Raw genomic sequence first — 22,023 nt, 5'->3', positions numbered from 1 at the left:
ATTCAAATTACATTAACCTTTTCTCTAGATCAGTGATTTTCAACCTTTTTCATCTCATGGCACACATAAACTAATTACTAAAATTGTGAGGCACGTCAAAAAACATATTTCTTGTCAATTTGACAACAAAAATAGGTTTAATTTTAATTAATTTACACAAAATAATAATAGTAATTACCTACCCTTTGTGCTCCAAAGTGACTTTTTAAAAAATTAGGTGCCTATACTTGTATATAGGATTTCTAGTACCAAGAATTAACCAATCAGATGCAACCTTCTTATACGATGTGACCAATAAGATGCAATTCTATTATACGACCTATATATTTATAGTTCAAGACAGTACGTTCACACCAGATGGCTATTATGTTGGCTGCTGTAATTTTTTTATTTGACAATCCAAGGAAAAAGAGGTCAGTGCCCCTGACTAAATAGTCAGATATTGCATGTTTTAAAAATTCTTGCAGTTGCCCTGGCCAGTTTGGCTCAGCGGTTGAGCATCAGCCTATGGACCAGAGAGTCCCAGGTTCGGTTCCTGCTAGGGGCACATACCACACACGCATAAAAAAAATTCTTATAGCATATCGGTTTAAAATTGCTGCTCTAAATATTCTGAATGAAGAGCTTTTAGGCTGCACCACTGCTTCATAGCAACCAGACTCAGAGAATGTCATATGAAAATATAATTAAATAGCTGATAATGACATTGGAACCTAAACGTATATTTGATAAGAAATATGGATTAAGAATTGTTAAAATTTCTCCATAGTGAAAATAAACTTAATATTTAAATTAAAACATGACTATCATCACTATGACTGATGATACAGAGAAAACTACAGGACTCCTCAAAAAAATCAAACCAAAAATCAGAAGTTAAGAATTCTAAGACTACAGTAATCAGTTCTTACTCTAACCCTAGATCAATGTTTCCAGCTGTGGCAAAAGACCAGTTTTTGCCCCAGACACCACAAATGAGTACGTTTATATTAAATATATTGCATATTTGGGTAGTGCAACCATAACAAAGTGCTATAAACATTTCTAAGTGCTTATTCTCAATTTCTGTACCTATGTTGTTGCAGACCAGTAACAAATAGATGCAGACCTGGACCAGTCTGCAGACTACATATTTGAGTAGCAATGCTTAGATATTTCACATGGTTTCCTTGTGTCTCAGTTCCTTTATCTGACAAGACTGCTCGGTTTAGTGACTGACACATAGCAAACAAACACCCTTACAAAGAAAAGACAACTCAAAGAAACCAACTTTTTTTTGAAAACTAAGAATAGTAACCTTTTTCTAAAGTGAACATCCCAGTCCCCGTAATCCCACCACCATAATTATACATAGGCAGAACTTAGCCCCAAAAAAGCCAGGAAATCAACAAAATAATCTACTTAGGCTATATGTTCTCTGAAATAATTTGTTAAAGTAAAACTGACACGAAGAAGATACACTTATATTTGTAACGCAGCAAACCTTACTGCATTTACATTTCAAAAGGCATGGATGATACTGCTAGAAATGAGAGGAGTGATATCATATGCAACAACACAAAGCAAGAATTTCTTTTTTCAATTAAGGCTACAGAACTTGAGAGTTCACTGAGCTGAAAAAGCACAGCAAGAAAATTACTTTTTTCCATTTGCATAATTTTTTTAAATGAAGTAAGCAACAATAACACTAAAGGTGGGCTAGGGCTAGAATATGTCCCTGTTTTAATTAGTATATTAATCTCAATTCTTTAGAGTAAAAGCACTCAGTATTTTGAGAAGTAACTTAGCCTCAAGTTAAGAACACCTTAAGACTCTTAGTTAGGTAATGAGTCTTTAGACATGACACCAAAAGTACAAGCAACAAAAGAAAAAACAGACATACTAGACTTTATCAAAATTAAAAACTTTTGTGCTTCAAAGGACACCATCAAGAAAGTGAAATGATTTATTTCACTTAGCATAATACTCTCCAGGTCCACCCATGCTATTGCAAAAGGTAAAATTCCCTTCTTTTTTTACAGCCAAGTAGTATTCCATTGTGTAAATATACCACAGCTTTTTTTATCCACTCATCTACTGATGGGCACTTGGCTGCTCCCAAATCTTGGCTATAGTAAATAACGCTGCAATAAATATAGAGGTGCATATATTCTTTCAAATTAGTGTTTCAAGTTTCTTCACAACTATTACCAGAAGTGGAAATGCTGGGTCACAAGGCAGTTCCATTTTTTAACTTTTTTTGAGAAAACGCCATACACACAATACCATATACAGATGATGTATTATAGAACTGTATACTTGAAACCTATATAATTTTATTAACCAATGTTACCCAAATAAGCTCAATAAAATATATATACAGTATATTTTTTTATCCTCACCCGAGGACATTTTTCCATTTTTTGTTCAGATTGAGTGGGAGGGAGAGAGAGGAAGAGAGAGAGAGAGAGAAACATCGATGTGAAGGGACACATCGAGTGGCTGCCACCCGCACAACCAACCAGGGCCGGGGACAAACTGCAACCGAGGTACGTGCCGTTAGCGGGAACCGAACCCGGGTCTCTCTGTACCGCAGGCCGACGCTCGAACCGCTGAGCCAAACCGGCCAGGGCTCAATAAAATATTTTTATAAGAAAGTGAAATGACTATCCATGGAACTAGAAAAAAATATTAACAAATCATATATCTGATAAGTGACTGGTAACTAAATATATAAAGAACTCTTAAAACTTAACAATAAAAATAAATCCCAATTGAAAAATGAGAAAAGGATTTAAATAGGCATTCTCCAAAGAAGATATACAAAAGGCCAATAAGCACATGAAAAGATGATCACCATCATTTAGTCATTAGAAAAATGCAAATCAAAACCACAATGAAATACCACTGAACACTCACTAGGATGGCTAAATAATGACAGACCGTAACAAGTACTGAAGAGGATGTGGGGAAAGGGAAACCTTCACACACTGCTGGTAGATACATAAAACGATTGTAGTACTTTGGGAAACAGTTTGACAATGACTCAACAAGTTAAACTTAGAATTACCACATGAGTCAGCAATTCCACTCCTAGGTACATACCTAGGAGAAATGAAAACATTGTACCTTGTATACACATGTTCATAGCAGCATTTTAATGATAGCCAAAAAGAAAAGATAATACAAAAATCCATGAACTGATGAATAAACATACAAAATGTGGTGTATCCATTCAACTGAAGCACTACTGGACTATTGAAAAAAAAAAGGGAATGAACCAGTGTGGCTCAGTGGTTGAGCATCAACCCATGCACCAAAAGGTCACCAGTTCAACTCCCAGTCAGGGCACATGCCCAGATTGTGGGCCAAATCCCTAGTGGGGGGCATGTAGGAAGTGGCCAATCGATGTTCTCTCTCATGGATGTTTCCATCTCTCCCTCTCCCTTCTCTCTCTAAAATCAATAAAGAAAAAAAGGGAACGGGGGGAATGATGTACTTACTGATACCTGCTACAACATGGATGAACCTTGAAGACATTATGCTAAGTAAAAGAAGCCAGACACAAAAGGTTGCATATTGCATGATTCCATTTCTATAAAATGTCCAGATTAGGCAAATCTACAGAGACCAAAAGCAGTTTCATGGTTGCCTAGGCTCATGAGGGAAAGAGGGGAGGGGGCAGAGTTGGGAAAATGGGGGAGTGACTTTTCATGGGACAGGGTTTCTTTTTGCAATAAAATGTTCTAAAGTTGATTGGGGTAATGCTTGCACAACTCTGTGAATATATTAAAAACTACCTAACTGTATACTTTAAATGGGTAAATTCTATGGTTATGTTAATTATTCCTCAAAGCTATTATTAAGAAAAAGAATAAGTATCTAAGTATCCTAGATTTTACCCCCAAACTGTCAATGAACTCTGTAAAATCAAAGTCATCCTTTAACTCAATAAATGTATATGTTCTCAAAAGTCATAATTTGAAAAGGTTTAATAAAGAAATTGCTTTAATCTTAGCCCCGATTCTATATTGCAAGTTGCTCCTCGCGTGTAGAGAAAAAGCTCGTCAAGAAAATTATTTACTCAAGTTGATTCTTACACCTTCCCTGCAGAGACATTTTCTTCTATGATATCTACATTATTTTAAAATCTATATCATGCTGTATCCAATTTTCCCTCAAGTATTGAAGAAGGACTCATAGCAATTCTCAGTTTTGAAAAAACAAAACAAAAACACTTTGGTAAGCAGATACTAAAGACTGTATTCCATGTTAAATTCTTGTACATATAAAAATTTTGCCTTAATCCACTTTGGGTTTATTTATTAACAGAGCATTTATTTGTTACTAATGACTTTCCAGCTCTGAATTTTAAGTTGTGTGTACTACTCTCTGTTTGGACCTGTTTAGTCTTCAACATCCCATTTGGCTCTTGGATAAGACTAATGAGACATTAATTGGTATCCTCATTTCCTAATACATTTTGGGCCACTTTTTCTCCCCCCCCCCCCTATATATAGTTTTATGAATCTTTTAATATACTTCAAACTCTCTCAAAAACTCTCCAAAGTCTGCAAATATTTTAGTCACGGGCTATTGAGCTCATGTATAAAATGAGTGACTCCTTCCATGGGCTCATACCAATCCACAAAATTTTTCCAGGTATAAAGTATATTTATTCTCATTATATGCATTATTTACTCAACAGAGAAAAGCTAAGGCACATATAGGTAGTATGGTTCTGAGAAAAGGCATGATAAATTTGCTACCGAAAATTTAACCACTAACAGTTTTCAATACAGAATAGTCCATTTTAAAATTATCAATTCATATAAATGGAATTTATACAACTATTCATTTGAATTTCTAAAACTTCCAGCTGAAAGTCCTATAAAATTCAATTCAGCCATTGAAACAGAAGAGCTATATAGAATAGAAGAGAGACAATACCCCAAGCACATAGCTGGATCAAACACAGAAACATTTATTTAAGGCAATCTCCAAAAAGGCTAGATATCGATCATAACATTAATGTGTCCTCTCTATGGGCCAGGAAATAGTCTAAGCTCTTTTTATGCTTTGTTCTGTTTGATCCTCATAATAAGCATAGGATATGGATAGTCTATGTATCCTTATTTGATAGAGAAGGAAACTCAAATAGGTTAAGCATCTTGCTGGAGGTCACAGAGATCAGTAATGAAAAAGCAATGTAAGAATTTAGGCAGTATGACTCTAGAAACTGTTCTCAACTACAGTGTTACATTTTTAGAGTGACTGAAGTAGGTCTCACCCCATATCTGCCTCCAAAGGAATAAAACCAGAAAGAGAAGGAAAAGCTAAGAATCACTAAAGCTCTGTTGCTGTATTTCCAGATAATCACTAGGCAGTTGGATGTCTACAGTTACCACAAACTCATCATCATTTCCATCTTCCTCCAACCTGTTCTCTTCCACATTTTCACATTTCAGTCAGTTCTCCCAGTCATCCAAATTCAGAATTTTGTAATTACCTTTGGTTGCTTTTTTAACATTCCACACATACCCACTTACCACATCCTGTCCATTCTTCCTCACATGTACCTTTTCCTTTTCAGTTTCATTGTCCTCATCCTGGTCCAATCTGGATGTTGATCACTCCACATCTGACTTAATGGAATGGTTGCTACCTCACAAACTAAAGGTTCCCACCCACTTCAATCCATCTATATCTCACAACTAGCTAAATTTAATTTCTAAAATACTTTTCATCATAACATTCTTTTGCTCAAAAGTCTAAAATGAATACTCTTTTGCTTACTAAATCAACTTCTTATAACACAATTTCAAGTTTTCAATACTTAAATTCTACCTTGCCTAAAATAATTAAACTTTTTAAAAATGTTTTTATTGATTTTTATTGGAGAGAGAGAGAGATAAAAACATCTATGTGGGAGAGAAACATTGATTGGCTGCCCCCTGTACGCCCCCTACTGGGGATCAAGCCCACAACCTGGAATCAAACTGGGACCTCTCAGTCCATGGGACAATGCTCAATCCATTGAGCCACACGGACTGGGCTGAAACTCTTTTTATTTTATTTTTTTCCTTTATTGATTTTAGAGAGAGAGGAATGGAGAGGGAGACAGAAATTTTCTATCAGTGAGAGAGAACATTGATTGGCCGCCACTTGCATGCCCCCACTGGGGATCGGGCCCACAACCTGGTCATGTGCCCTGACTGGGAAGTGAACCAGCAATCTCTTGGTGCATGGGTGGTCGCTCAACCACTGAGCCACACCAGCCAGACTGGAACTCTTTTTAAAAAATAGAAACCAATCAATAAGGCCAGAACCAGGACCTGAAGCTGGAGCCAGTGCTTTCTACATGCTACTCTTGTCCATCTTTATCTCCCAGTCTTCCTCGCTCTTTTTCAGTCTTTAGTCTTTTCACAGTTCCTCAAACTATGCCCATTTCCAGTTCCAGTACCCTTTCTCCAGTTCCCTCAGTTTATCTGAAGAGCATTCTCCCGTCCATGCTTACTAATTAAAATTCTAACCATCCTTGTTAAGTTCTAGTTCAAACTCCAATTTCTTCCATAAAACATTCAGTAACACCAGTTTGCAATAGGTTGTCCCTTTTCTGGCCTCCTACAGTATTTAGTGTCAACGCTACACATTTTGTATTTGAACAAAGTTTACATGGCTTCCTACTATTATGTATGCATATCGTGTACCCACAATAAGACTGTGATACTTTTAGGGCACGGAATCATTGTTTTCTATTGCTTAGCATCTGGGTTCTTCTAGAAAGTCAGCACTCACTCTAAGTGACTATATCTAAGGCTTGATTAATATATTTATTTGGACTACCTCTGACCTGTAGCCAGGTTGCATAGTTATTCCCCAAGGATGATTCCAACAGATCACTGGAACAGTTGTAAAATAGTTGTGAAAATGCATTGGGATAAAGCAGTCCCTTTGTGTTATTAAAAAGGGAACATTAGAGTACCAATTTTTCCTCCTAAAAGCCCCCTGGAAATTAATTTTGTTTGTTTTTAAAGAATAAAATCTTAACACTGTTAATCAAAAATGATTATCTTCAGTGGCTGGTAGATGAAACTGGAGTGATGTAGACACAGCAGAGAACACCAAAGCCCAGAACAGCAAGCAGAATCCGTGTCAGTTTCCCCAAAGGAGCCTCAGAAATGCTACGAGCAGGCTCACAGGATTGTGAGGAGGGGCCCTCATTGAAGAACTGTAATCAAAGCAGCTAGAACTGTTGGGTCCATCCCCCAAAGCAGCTGGCAGTGAGGGCATCTGTGCTCCAACTGAATCCCCAACTCCACTCTCTAAACAAAGTGCACTAGGCACTCTGATGAGGGCTCCGAGGTTGAGATCTAAGCAGAGCTTCAGATAGTTCTAGACCACCCCCACCTCAACGCCCCCAAAAGACGGAAGGGGTTAAAAACCTGTATCTAGGAATGAAGCCTCTGAGTGACGTCCTACTTATTTTGACAACTGTGGAGGTCCAGTCTGCCTGTGTGCTCCTGCGTTTGGAGGCAGGCTGCCTCTAAGCAAGCCTTGCCCACGTCACCCACAACCCCCAATCAGACCTCCCATTCAAAGGAAAAGCCTTTCGGGATAATGGGCATTCAAATGCAAAGAAACCCCACATAAGCTACCTACACACACTATCTAACTGGGTCCTTCACTCATAAACACGAATCAACAGCCGAGGTTCTTCAGACATTTCAGGAAAACCAATAAACAAGAATGAAAAGGGCCAATGTTTAAAATTCAACTTGTAGACAAGGCATAGTCAACTTAGAGTCAGAGAATCAAATATAAGTATTATAGACCTTAACAATGCAAAAATAATTTGACAAATTTAGAAATGAGGAGAGGGAAGAGAGAGAGAAGAAACGTTAGGTGCACTAATTTATACATATTTTTTGTTGTTGCTAATCCTCACCCAAGGATACTCTTCCATTGATGTTTAGATAAGAGTAGAAGGGAGGGAGGGAGAGAGAGGAAAAAAAAAACATATTGATGTGAGAGAAACACATGACTGGTTGCCTCCCACACGACCCCGACCAGGGCCGGGGATCAAGCATGCAACCCAGGTACATGCCCTTGACCAGAACTGAACCCTTGACCCTTTGATCCGCAGGCCAAGCTCTAACTGCTGAACCAAAAGGGGTAGGGCACACATATTTTATAACAAAGAGTCCTAGGTACTGCCTGAGGTTGGTACATTACAAAATAAGAAGAATCTTATTTAAGTCCAAAGCAAACACAAAAGAACTAAAAATAAAATAACAAGCCCTGGTCGGTTTGGCTCAGCAGTTGGAGCATCGGCCTACGGACCAGAGAGTTCCAGGTTCGGTTCCCATTAGGGGCACGTACCTAAATAAATAAATAAATAAATAGATAGATAGATAGATAGATAGATAGATAGATAGATAGATAAACAAACAAAAATTGGGAGGCAGATGTGGGAGAGGAGGTGTTAGAAATCATCCATACATCACAGAGGAAGTCAACAGAGTCTATTCAAGGTTGATCAAACAGGAACTAAAAAGTAGTGTCCAAAGTTGTTATGGTAACTACAGAAGAAACTGACAAGTGGCTGCCTCTGGGAAGTAGACCGAGGGGTTAAGATAGGGTGAAAAATAGGCTTTTATTTTTACTGAGTATTTTATGTTCTTTTAAATTTTGTAGCCATATGCATGTCTCTTGTAGTCAGAAAGAAAAACGAGCCTAAGTTTGAAGTAGCATGGCAGGAAAGGACCAAGGAGGTAAAGTCTGCTACTTAGAATTGGATATTCTGGTCAAGATACCGACACTTTTCCGAGGCTCCATTCCACAACAGCAAAATAGGAAAAATGTCTCCCTCACAGAGTAGTTTTGAGCCAGTTAAAGGAAACAATCTGATTCTGAAAGAATCGGGCTAAGTGCCAGACTTATTTCTCAATAAATATTAATTAAAGATTGTTTAATCCCTTAAAGGTGCTACCCCACCCACAGCACAGCCACCTCTTGGGTATTTGTCTTGGGAAGGAAGCTCTCTTTGGAATCCTGTGCCAGGCTAGCATGCATTCCTCTAAAATCAAATGGGTCCATCCACTGTCTTGAAGAACCTTTGGTTTTCAATTTTCAAACTCTAAATTTGCACTTTGGTTCAAACAGGATAGAGGTTGCAAAGAGGAGACACAACTGAAAACAGGAAGTTACACACTGCAGTTTTTCCAAAGACTGGGATCCATATATACCCAGCAAGAAAGATAAGGCTGTTATGTGTCTAAATCTTATGAGACACAGTGCTCTGTGACAGCCAAAAGCATCTCCCCACTGGCCTGGGGCTGACACCTAAAGATCTGTGAGCGGGGCTTGAACCCCCTTGGGTTAAGGAGTAATTTATCAGAGCCTTTTCAATGTACTTGACCTAGAGTTCGATTTGAGTGGGAAGAGGCTCTGAAAACAGGTTCAAAAAGGGACAACTCCCCACAGAGAGCAGTGTCAGGAAGGGGCCCTGTGCAGCTGAGGAAGTCACAGTGTTAGGGTGCTGAGGGACCACAGGAGAGTGCTGGAAGTGAAGGCAGGTGTACACATAGAAGGATTTCTTAAAAATATGTTTTTATTGATTTTTTTTTTTTAGAGAGAGAGATAGAAACATCAATGTGAGAGAGATAAACATCAATCAGTTGCCTCCTGCATGCCCCCCATTAGGGATCGAGCCCACAACCTAATCAGGAATCAAACCAGGACCTCTCAGTCCATGGGACAGATGCTCAATCCACTGAGCCACACCAGACTGGGACATAGATTTTTTTTTTTTACCTACTTCAAGACACTGCCTAATGCCATGCCTGGTCACACATTTGCATATGCAGCCCAAGGGCAACAGCATGTCCTGGTTACCCTTCTTTTAAGCTGCAAGGCCAATAGGATAACCGCCTCCAGAACAGAGCTTCTCAAACTTTAATGTGTATCTGGGGATCTTGTTAAAATGCTAATTCAGACTCAGTAGGTCTTGGGTGGGGACAGAGATCCAGCATTTCTAACAAGCTCCCAGGTGACACTGATGGCATTGGTCTGCCAACCACACTTGGAGTAAAAGTGGGGAAGCAAATCCCTCCCTTTTCAATGCAATGTCCTCTCGTGAACACTTCTGAACCAAAATCACAGTATCCTAGCTGGGGAAGAGGCAACTTATAATGGTTTTCAAAGTACAGCATGACCCTTGGAGTCAGACAGACATGATTTAAAATTTCAGTTCTGCCATTTAGTAGCTACATGACCTTGGGCAAATCCTTTAAACCTCTCTGTCCCTGAGATTTCCTAATTGTCAAGTAGAGATAATATCTACCTCACAGAAAGGATGTCAAGATTAAAAATAAATAATATAGCAAAGCATTTAGCTTGCTGCCTCCACTAAATGGTCTTTTTGCCTTGATTCATCCTCTCTTTAAACTACCAGGATAATTTCCCTCAAATTTGCATTCATCACATCAGTATATTGCTTCAGGAATATATTTTTTTTTAATCCTCACCCGAGGATACTTTTACATTTATCTTCAGATAGAGCGGGAAGGAGAGAGGGAGGAAGAGAGAGAAACATCAATGTGAGAGAGACACACTGAGTGGTTGCCACCCACATGACCCCAGCCGGGGCCGGGGACAAACTGCAACCAAGGTACATGCCCTTAGTAGGAACCGAACCTGGGACTCTCCAGTCCGTAGGCTGATGCTCTAACCGCTGAGCCAAACTGGCCAAGCCCAGGAATATTTTAATGACTCAAAATAAAAGGTCAACTCCTCAACTTCACTAGGCTCCTACTGCCCACCATGCACTTACCTCTAAGACCCCTTTTTCTCTTTCCTGTTCAACATCACTTCCGGTTATTACCTTCTCCAGGCAAATCACCTCTGTTGCCACCATTAAGTTTACTAATTGTGAAATGTGGACACAATTATTTAGAAATCTAGTGAACTTCTAAGCAATCACCTGGTCCAAACTCTTCATTTCACAAACCAGAAGATAAAAATCCAGAGAGGCTAAGTGTCTCAGCCTCGACAACAAAATTATTAATTATCAGTATGAAAACCTAGTTTTCAGACTTCACCTCCAAAAGTTTTTTTCTGTATTTTTTTCCCATTTTCTCTCCAGCAAAATCGGAACCATGGAAAATCCAATTAAATAAAAGGCCCTCTCAGAATGCAGCATAAAGTTCATGATTTGGTTTATGCAACATGATGCCAAAACATACAATTGACTCAGTAGACAAATTAAGGAATAAAATGAATGAAAACAATTATTTGCCTTGGTATAGATCAAATCAGTTAAATATTATAATTCATACTAGTTACTATTTTTGGAATTCCCCTTACTTAGAACTCAGATTTTATGCTAATTACCTTATTTTAGGTGACTGTCTTCTCTTTCTATCTAGATGACATTTCTCTTGAAAATAAGAACTTTGTTGTATTCATCTTTGAACTTCCCATTGCCCAGTGTTGCTCCTTTCTTCATGTACTGTGTAAATAACTACTAATTTACTGTATTAAAGATATATTATTTTTCATAATGTTGTTTTATTATCTTTGCAATATTTTTTTTATCTAATCCACTTTGTGGTAATCTTATTTGCCCACATTGTTTTATTCTGATGTATTTTCCCATTCAGCAAAATAAAAGTTAGAAAGATGATTCTCAATAGCTATGTGTTATTTATTCATATATACCTTTATATCATAAAAACATTTCACATCTGTGTATTTTATATCTCCAATCACATATATCTTTAGTGTTAAAAACATGTCTTCTACTTTTATCATTTCCTCAAACTATAACTCCTCACTTTTACCAAAGTACTTGAAGTTATGCTATGCACATTACGGAAGGATTCAAATAATCTTTGTTCTTATATTGCTGTAACACACATAAGCTAGCAATTAATATATTGAAATAAAAAAATAAAAAAAACAAAAACACAAGTGCAACAATTATATATGCTATATACACAAAGACGTTCAAGTTGCAAACTAATCTAAGTTATCAGAAAAAAATACAAATATATGATTTTAATTATCAACAATCACATGGTACTATAGCAGAAAAACACATACCCTAAATGGTAAGTTACTGAAAGAACCTTTTTTCCCTGGTTTTAAACATTGTTTCATATTCTGCTGGAACCCAGAGAAAAGTAAAACATATCTATCACCTGGTTTTTAGTGCTACACCTAATTTTACACAAAAAATATCTTCCTCAAAAGTTTGATGTGTAACGTATAAAAATTTGCACATTAAATTTATGTGTGGATGGGTTTATAGCTGAACTTGTTTTAGATGCATTAAGTGAGTTATTTATAGGCATCATGGAGATAATTCTTTTTAAAGCACTCCTCTGAAATAAGTGATTTATATGTTTTATAAATTATAATTTTTATACACTGGATTTTCTTAAAGAAAAGTATACCAAAAAAGAAGAAAATCATTATTTACTGTTATAAATTATGATCAAAACACCTCTTTTTTCCCTTTAAACTCCAAGCTTTAAAAAATAGTTCTATTCCTAAACCAATATTTTTTCATATAAACCTATGTCCTTGCAATACCTCCAGTTTCAGTAACCTATGTAACTTGGGAATTTTTAGTTAGGAAGATACCAGGACAATAAATGACTGTTTTTCACCCCAATAAATGTAATAGAAATAAATAAATTTTTTAATAAATGACTGTTTTATCTCTTTAGCTTCATTTTAGCCTTCCTGTATTCACACCCTAGAGGTTCCAGATTCTTATCCACAAAGTGATTATGGTCTAGGACTGAATCAGATTTGTAACAAATGTCCACTGGGATCCTTCGACCTATCATCGATGGGCAGAGCCGATACGTCTTCTGGCTCACTAAACCCTTGCACTTCACCTCTGGGATTTTCCACAGTGCTTTATGGTTAGAAGCTTTCTTTCACAAATGATGAGAATGAATGAAAAATAATTTCAAAGTAGAAAAATGGATACCCAAGTCATTATACAGTGTCTATAGGCTATCCTGCATCTACCACGTTAGTGTCCAAGCAAATATTCTAATGTGTACGCTAAGAGATATTCTTTTTTAAGGTTTTGAGTTTCATTATCTCTAATTCTGTCTGATTACTGACATGCACCATTTATATTAAAACTTCGATATATCCAAATACATAATAGCATAAAACTTCTAACAGTGATCTATAATAGTCTAGAACCCATTGTGATTTCTTTTAAATTTTACAGAATAAAGCACAAAGCTAGTAAAATAAAATTTCTAATAAATATGATTTTTAATAAATATTACCATATCAAAATGAAACTAACAGCAGTGATGCAATCATTTGTAAATAAAATACAGACTCTTTTTCTTAAAAGGCAATTTAGCATGTCATTTTTTCATTTTTTGCTATTGGTCTTAAAATGTATTTTTCCTCAAAAAAATACAAATAAAAAGCATGTCCAAAGAGAGAGAAGAAAAAAATTGCAAAGTATGATATTTTTTAAGCTACAAGCTGTACAAAAATCTGTCACCATCTATGTTACAATTCTAGTCATCAATAAGGTACTTTTTTTCAATGCACCACTCAAAAATCAATTATATCAACTCTTTTGTATAGAGAAGCAGCACACCTTTCAGGCAACTAGTATTAATGAGTAGACATGACTATAGAATCTCCATCTGTTTCTCTGACAAAGCTGTGGCTACTCTAGTCTCTCATTGAAATTCCATTAATCTGGTGTACCAAGGTCCAATGCGAAAATCAAAACTCCATCTAACCCTTTATCAGCTCACAATAACCTACAAGTGAACTCTGCCTGTTAGCATGCAGCAAGTTATGATTTTGCTATCAATCAGGCAGTTGGCCAATAAAAAAAAAAAAAAAAAAAAAAAAAAAACGGCAGGCTGGAAACAGCGTGTCTGGCAGGGTTGAGAGACTTTGTTTTTGTTTTCTGTTTTCATCCTCTTTCAGTTTCTATAGGGTGTCTGGACCTTGTGAGATTATGCATTATTCTCCTTGGCTGTGATTTAATTGCTACCAGCAATCAAGTCGAAGCATCACTGAAGTGTGCTTGAATTTCATTAGAAGATATAACTTATGCTACTTTCCTACAGTACCTAATAAACCATAAAGAAACCAAAACACATATGGCTTGAGGGAATAACTGGAAAATTAGGTAGCCATTTGGGAACTGAGTGAACTTTTGAACCAGAGAAACAGAGAAAAAGAAATATTAAAGGAAAAGACAGACTTAGAATGCACACAGAGATGTGCAGGTTTGACCTTTTCAGTACCTTGAAAATTACATTAGCATTATGAAAAATACATATCATGTTTAGAGTTTATCATCCATCAAAGTTCAGATATTTTGTTAGTGCCTACCATAAGGTAAAAGTCAAAAGGACAAAACAACAATCTGATTTGACAAAAGGCCTTTTGGTGACCTGTGCTAATTTAGTTATACTTATTGTTAAATGCATTATCTTTTTATAATTAATATATCATTAGACTGAGATCACATAATGAAGGAAAAATTTATTCATCAATGGAAAGAGAACACATACAAATCTAAGTTGCAGAGAGAAAAACTGATATGGCCAGATGCTATTTTAAAGTAGAAATGAAAAGTCCAAATGGTAGCTTTAAAATTAATTTATAATATTCTCAGATGAAAATGTAAAATATAAAAATGGTATTATTTATATATCAAAAATAAATAATATTAAAAGTTAAATTTTCAATCTTCTTAAGAATTTCTTAAACACTAATGAAAATGTACCAATATTTAACAAAAAATTTAATGTTATACATAAATATGTTATTAAATAATATTGAAATATTAATAAAGTAACCCTTTCACAATAAATATTTTCATGCTATTAATGTATTTCCTGTATATTTGGTTATGAAATAATTTACTCATAAAAAAGAAAATACAATAATTATGTAAATGCTCTATAATAATAACAATTCACTTTTTCTAACAAAGCACTGGTTCTCATAGATATTTAATTGTTGGATTTCTTAGGTTGCAATATTGTTAAGAATGCATATAATGTGCCCTTGTACATCTAAATATTTATACTATTCTGAGAAATCCTTAGTATAGATATTCTATGAGTATATTCTGTGTGTGTGTGTATATGTTCTCCTGAGTATAAATATTCTGTGTCTGTATATGTGTGTATCTATCTACCAATATTTTACAGAGAAGCAAAACAAATCATTGTAATGTGTCTTTAAAATAGATCAACTCAAATAATAATTCATTGTTTTGCCTGAAAGTATTATTTTATGAATTATAAAACATTTTCTAGGAGAAGTGCTTTTGAAGATCAGGTTAGAAAGGGTAATGCTCTCTTTTGGATAGCAAGTGTGACCGAAGAAGACGTGTGCGTCTTTTTAAAAAATAGATAGAAAATATAAAGGAAAAAAATCCTTTCATTTAAAAATAAAAATTAAATGTTTACCAAAATGTAAAATTCAACATAAAATGAATATGGTTATTAATGCTACACATTGTACAAAGTTCTGAATATAAAAAGATTGTGTTGTTCTGAATCAGTGGTTAGAATGTTTATCACTTATGCATGTACTTGACTTATCCCTGTTCTGCAATAGACATAATTTTATACCTCATAAAAGCAATTTATGTTTCCAAAGGGAATAATCTGGATAACATAAAATGTGGAGTGCTCTGTTGCAGGAAGCATATTTCCATTCAGCAATTGTATTTAGAGATGGAACTGCACAGTTTGATCACCATGTAGTGGCAGAAGGCATTATTCATTTCTATGTCTATGCGAAACTTTGAGTGCCACAAATTAATATGCATGGCTAATTTATCGACATACATTCTTAATTTATAACTATTTCACCCTGACAAGGTCTCTATAACACAGACGCACTCAGCTGGCTATGACAGAGAAAGCACCCGCTACACGCAAAGCAAGTTTCATAACTTTGGCAAGTTTTTAAAAATTACTTAGAGATAAACAATCAACTTTATTGCTAATTCAATTATTACAAGTACTATAATATACTGCATAATGTGGGGCACTTTTAGGTGATAATCAGAAAAATGAAAATAAGTATTAAAAGAAGCATTTTGATGAAAACCTGTCTCAATGTGAGAAGGCAATGTAGGAATAATTAATTTAATATTTTATGAACTAATTATATATGAAGTTTTCAGGGGGAAAAAAGAGATCAAAAACCTTTTTCATTATTTATAAAATAAATAATACAATAAGCCATTAGCAGCATAATAAAATTAAGCAAGAATCTTATAATATTAAATTAACCAACAAACTTACTAATAATATGATGATGCGAGCACGCTTCTAAAAATTCTTGCAAAGAAAATTTCCTAGGAAGTGAAGGAACTACATACTTAGGAAAACCACTAGAGAGAGCTCTTCTGTTCCTTAAAAGGTCCGGGTAAAGATAAGTTAACTGAAGCCTCTGCATTTATCTGCTTTCAGACAGTACCACCACCTCTACACATTGCATTGTTTTGTGTTAGAGTGTCAAGAGGTATAGTCTATGGGAAAATATCACATACCATCAGAGAAAGCTTCATCATCTTTATCATATCTTTCTGAGGCTAATGAAATAGTGTCTGGAGGCCCAGAGAAAGGATCATCATATTCGTCCCCATCTTCTGCATCACCTGTAAAAGAATTAGAGAAAAGCCTTTTACAATTTGGCCATCTTTAAAAAATGTTACTTTGCCTGAAGAGGTAAATTTTCCTATCAAATTCAGTTGCTGTCATAAAAAAGAAAACTTTTTGAACTATAAAAACAGGTCCTATTTTTATGTATATCCACTGTCATTTAGATAAAGTAAGCGTTTTTGAAGGTCAGTATACAACTGTTTATTTCTGATACAAAAAGATTCAATTTCCAAAATTATGATGATCTCTACAAAGATGAATACAAAAAAGTAGAAGCAGGATAAAACAAAATGTTTATCCAAAATAAACAAATGAATAAAACCAAAATCATGATAACAATGACCAAAATAAATAAATAAATAAAAACATGCAAAGTACAACAGGGAAATTATTCCATTTACCTACTCAATATTTGAAAAATTATGAGAAATTGATAGTTCAAAGCCATATGAACATTGTATGCTTTCATTAAAAATCACATGATAATATTAGAGTAGATTTTAAAATGGTGAGATACCATTGGATGAAAATTGAAGGTATCTAGTTTGTAAATAACCTTATTCAAATCTAAAAGGTTTCTATGAGTTTTAAAGCAGCTTTCCTGTACAGGATACTGCTCTTAAAAATGCAATTATTTTTAATCTACTGTAAAATGTTCTAACCAGTTTTAATATTCTAGCCAGTTTCCTACATGATTTCCAAATCCTAGGTTGGTTGGTTGGTTGGTTTGAAGTTATTTAATCCCCACAATTAAATCTTGTGGTTTGGATTTTTTCCACAAACTCATTTAGAATGATTTAAGAAAAAAAATGTTTCAGATATTTGCTAGCCCAGTTATATATAAGCACTTATTTTTCACCCATACTCAAAAACAAAAAATATATACTTAATATCTTATCAATTATCTACCTGTTAACAATTCAAGAGAAAACCAGCCACCTTAGGGATTAGCCAAAAAGCATGGGTGAAAACGTTCACAGGAGCCCTAGAGCACCTACAGAATTACTTTTAGACCATGGTTGCCGAAAAGATCCAGATGAAAGCTACTAGTCACTCCAAAGGATATCTGTGTCCTCTGACATCCATTTGATGGGTAGCACTCCATTTTTCGTCAAATTTTTGGTAGGAAAAAATAGCCTTTTTTAACACAAAACCGTCAAAGTAACTTTAAAAATCAATATTCATCTATTTCCTTATAATGTTGATATTTCAACATTGATCATCCTGATCTCCAGAATAAAAACAGTAATATCGCCCATCAATACAATAAGAGCAGAATATAGAGATGACTACTTATTGTCCTTAGTGATTCCACCATCAGGTGCATCATACATGGTGATGTTTCTTCCCCAATTAAAAGTGCAGTAAGCACATACAAATCCTACTCATTCTTCAGATCTTAATTTCTCTTTCTTACAGGATGTTCAAAGTATCTTCAGGACATTCAGTGATCCCTTACAATATTCCTTTTATGGAAATATCAGTGCTCTAATTTTAAACATGAGGTAAGGGAGAACATAAAGTGCAGGTAAAAACATATTTGAACCTGGAATGACAGCTCATAGAACACGTGGTAGTAACAATCACAAAATTCTCAATTGCTCTTAGTTGCTAGAGTACTCTTATATTCTTAATAAAGTAAGAATTTTTATAATATAAATTTTCTAAATATTTCATATCATTATCTATAAAATAAATCTTGCTGTGAAAAAAAAAAAGTTTAGGATACTTCAAATACATCACCAGAACTTAGCACTTAGCATATTACACTGTTATGAATATTAAAATACAACAGTGAAACCAATGGAAAGAATTTTGAAAAATATTCATATGCTTGGGCTTAAGTCTATTAAACTCTATATGAAAATAAGATAAAAAAAAAATGAAACTTAAGTTTTGAAAATCAGGGCGGTGGGGGAGGTAGAAGAGTATATGGGGGGGATAAATGGTGCTGGAAGGAGATTTACATGGGGTGGTAAACACACAAAACAATATACATATGATATATTATTGAGTCGTATATGTGAAACCTACACAATTTCATCAACTAATATCACCCCAATAAATTCAATTAAAAAAAGAAAATCAGCCCTGGCCGGTTTGGCTCAGCGGTTGGAGCATCGGCCTGCGGTACAGAGAGATCCGGGTTCGGTTCCCGCTAAGGGCACGTGCCTCGGTTGCAGTTTGTCCCCGGCCCTGGTTGGTCGTGCGGGTGGCAGCCACTCGATGTGTCCCTTCACGTCGACGTTTCTCTCTCTCTCTCTTCCTCTCTCTCCCTCCCGCTCTATCTGAACAAAAAATGGAAAAATGTCCTCGGTTGAGGATTAAAAAAAAAAGAAAAAGAAAATCAGAATTTGTTATCCTTCAATAATATCCATTATATATTTTATGTGTATATCCATGCATATACATACATGCACACATGCACACACACAGCATAAAGGTCATTATTAAAGCTATAAAATCAATAATATTTAATATGAGTTATGAATATTCTACACACATTGGTCAATGACATGTTAAAGACTTTTGTGCTTTTTGTTTTATTCAAAAAATTGTTTGACCTGGCTGGTGTGGCTCAGTGCACTGAGCGTTGTCCCCTGGACTGAGAGGTCCGGGTTTGATTCCCAGTTAGGGCACATGCCCAGGTTGTGGGCTCAATTCCCAGTAGAGGGCGTGCAGGAGGCAGCCAAATGATTTCTCACATTGATGTTTTTAGCTCTTGCTCTCCCTTCCTCTCTCTCTAAAAAATCAATAAAAGCATATTTTTTAAAAAACAATTTTGGATTATATATATTAAAGTAAAATTGTCCAATAACTTCAGTTCATCTCAAATTGTTGTTTTTTGTCAGTGTGATATTTATATTAATCCAAGACAATATGAATTAAGTGCTGCTACTGAACTCGTGCTCCCCTCCTTGAATTAACTCATGCTTTCCTTGAATTAACTCAGAAAGTAAAGAATAAGAATCTCTGTGGTACCCGTACAGAGTTATTCCCTTTTTAACCTGCATTAAGTTGAAAGGACACATCATTTTTCAAAATGGTCTTCATTTTACTGTTGTTTCAGTGATGATCCATCCCTTTTCCCCCTTCCCCAATTATTTTTTCAACCCAATAAAGACCTCTGTATTACAAGGACCTTTAATTGAACACAGGGGTCGCTGTTGAGTAGTGCAATGTATTTTTTTTCTCCCCAGAGGTTGAGTATTTGCAGCTATACCTGCAAAGACTCCTATAAATTAAAAGGAAAATGTTCAACTTGTGTTTATGTAATAGAAAACTGAACTCCAAAGCAACGATGGGCATCAGGTAAACGTATCCAATACAATTTACAGACATAATTGAAAGCATTACAGCCTAATCAGACATCTAAAAGAAAAGCATGCTCAAATGAAATGTCTACAGAACCATTAGTTGGCAGCCATTCTATTACAATCACACATAATGTCAGTGGTGCCTTGAGCCTGTGCCAGTGACAACAGCATAAATTTTGCATCTCATTTCAGTGGTCATAAAATTAATGATCAGTTTAAAAATACTTCTTTGTAAAAGTTATTGCACAAAGAAAAGACATGAATGTGTCCCTGTTATGTACTCACAAGGATAATTATGGGGTTGTTGCTCATTAATACTGTTTCTTGTTTCCCCAGAAAAGCATGTGATTTATCCCACAACTTTCAAAAGTTTAATTAACGATACAAAGTTAACAGTCTAAAAGACAATGATCCGAGACTTCCCTTTCCATATTCATTGGCAACTAAAATATCACAGCAAAACTAAGGCTTAATCGTACCACAGCAACATAGTTCTCAGAAAAACATTTTAAATTTATAATAGTTGGGTTCAAATCACTATTCAACCTTCTATTTTATATGGCTCATCATCAATTAGCATTTTCCTAAATTCCTAGAGATGAAGCCCAACAGCAACTGAACAGTCATGATCTCTACCACCACTAAAGTTGATTTAACCAATTTACTGCTTGTTTTGTCTTATTTTAAACACAATCAGGTAAACCATAAACTAAATAATATACCTAATATTTAGATATAACTGCTTCCTCTTATAGAGCATGAAAGACAAACTTGGGGGTGGGGGAGAATTACTTGAGTGAAAACAAATTAATTTCTAATTCTCTACTCAGTTCATTTGCCCAAACCAATTTCAGAAGTAATAAAATACAGCTAAATAGACAGAACTACACATTTAACTTGTCATTTCTTAAGGGATTCTGTCGTTTAATTCTTAAAGCTTGGAAAGATTTAGGTCACCACAGGTAAGATTCTTTTCATAACTCTTCTACCATAGGAGTGCTAATTTATAGTGTGCAAATATGAGGCAGTTTTCAACTGAGAACAGCACTTCTCAAGCTCTGCCTCTGCAATATACTTCTCCTGTAGGGCCCAACCTCGAGCATGCTGAACACGTTTGTACAAAGCCAGAGACTGAGGGGTGGGGGAGAGCGACAACTCATCTGCTCAGATTTCATTGAGGAGCTAACTTTCAACAGAACATACACTGTTAGGAGAGGTAAAAGAAAAGGAATTAAATAGTACACAAACTTCTGACTTTTCTGCTATTCTTAAAGACTGCACCAGAACAAACTAAAATGGGTCCCTTCTTACCTACCAATCCTGCTATTTGAAAAAGTAGTTTAGTCCATTAATAAACTTAATAATACAAATGAGGTCAACAAAAATTGCTAAGTAAATCTACACATATTTAACAGTATCAATGGAGTCTTAAAGACACAATCTATTACATGTTTTTAATTAGTGGTAAATAGCCCTGGCCGGTTTGGCTCAGCGGTTAGAGCGTCGGCCTGCGGTCCTGAGAGACCTGGGTTCGGTTCCCGCTAAGGGCACGTACCTCGGTTGCAGTTTGTCCCCGGCCCTGGTCGGTCGTGCGGGTGGCAGCCACTCGATGCGTCCCTTTCACGTCGATGTTTCTCTCTCTCTCTCTCTGTTCCTCTCTCTCCCTCCTGCTCTAGCTGAACAAAAAAACAAAAAAATGTCCTCGGGTGAGGATTAAAAAAAAATAATAATAATAATAATAATTAGTGGTAAATATTTTAAAGGAGAATAGCTATGGCACCTAAAGGGAATTGAAAACAATAGATTCATGTTTTCTAAGGCACTAATATTTTATAAATTTGAAAAATATTCTCTTGAAATATTTGTCTCATGTGAATATATATGCCCTCCTTTTAATAATGTATGATTTCCTCAAAAACTATTTGAATTATAAATCAAGATTTACTTAAATCCTCTTGATAAATGAAGTTGAATCTGAGAATATAATATTTACTGAACACCTGCTATGTATGTTGCATAGGTATCTTCACATTAGCTTA

The 22,023-nt window shown here is 35.5% G+C and overlaps 1 protein-coding gene across 1 annotated transcript in view; it reads right to left on the bottom strand.

The window, feature by feature from the left end:
* Positions 1-22,023, bottom strand: part of SKAP2 (src kinase associated phosphoprotein 2) — a 179,748-nt gene that overhangs the window by 144,077 nt on the left and 13,648 nt on the right. The window contains exon 4 of the mRNA XM_036247317.1: positions 16,556-16,663. Within this exon, the coding sequence (XP_036103210.1) occupies positions 16,556-16,663 (108 nt within the window). The remainder of the gene's footprint in view (positions 1-16,555; positions 16,664-22,023) is intronic.

Source organism: Molossus molossus, unplaced genomic scaffold (genome assembly GCF_014108415.1).
Source record: "Molossus molossus isolate mMolMol1 unplaced genomic scaffold, mMolMol1.p scaffold_m16_p_7, whole genome shotgun sequence".
Taxonomy (NCBI): Eukaryota; Metazoa; Chordata; class Mammalia; order Chiroptera; family Molossidae; genus Molossus; species Molossus molossus.
Note: the sequence above shows the minus strand (reverse complement) of the source record. Positions and strands in the feature narration are given on the sequence as shown.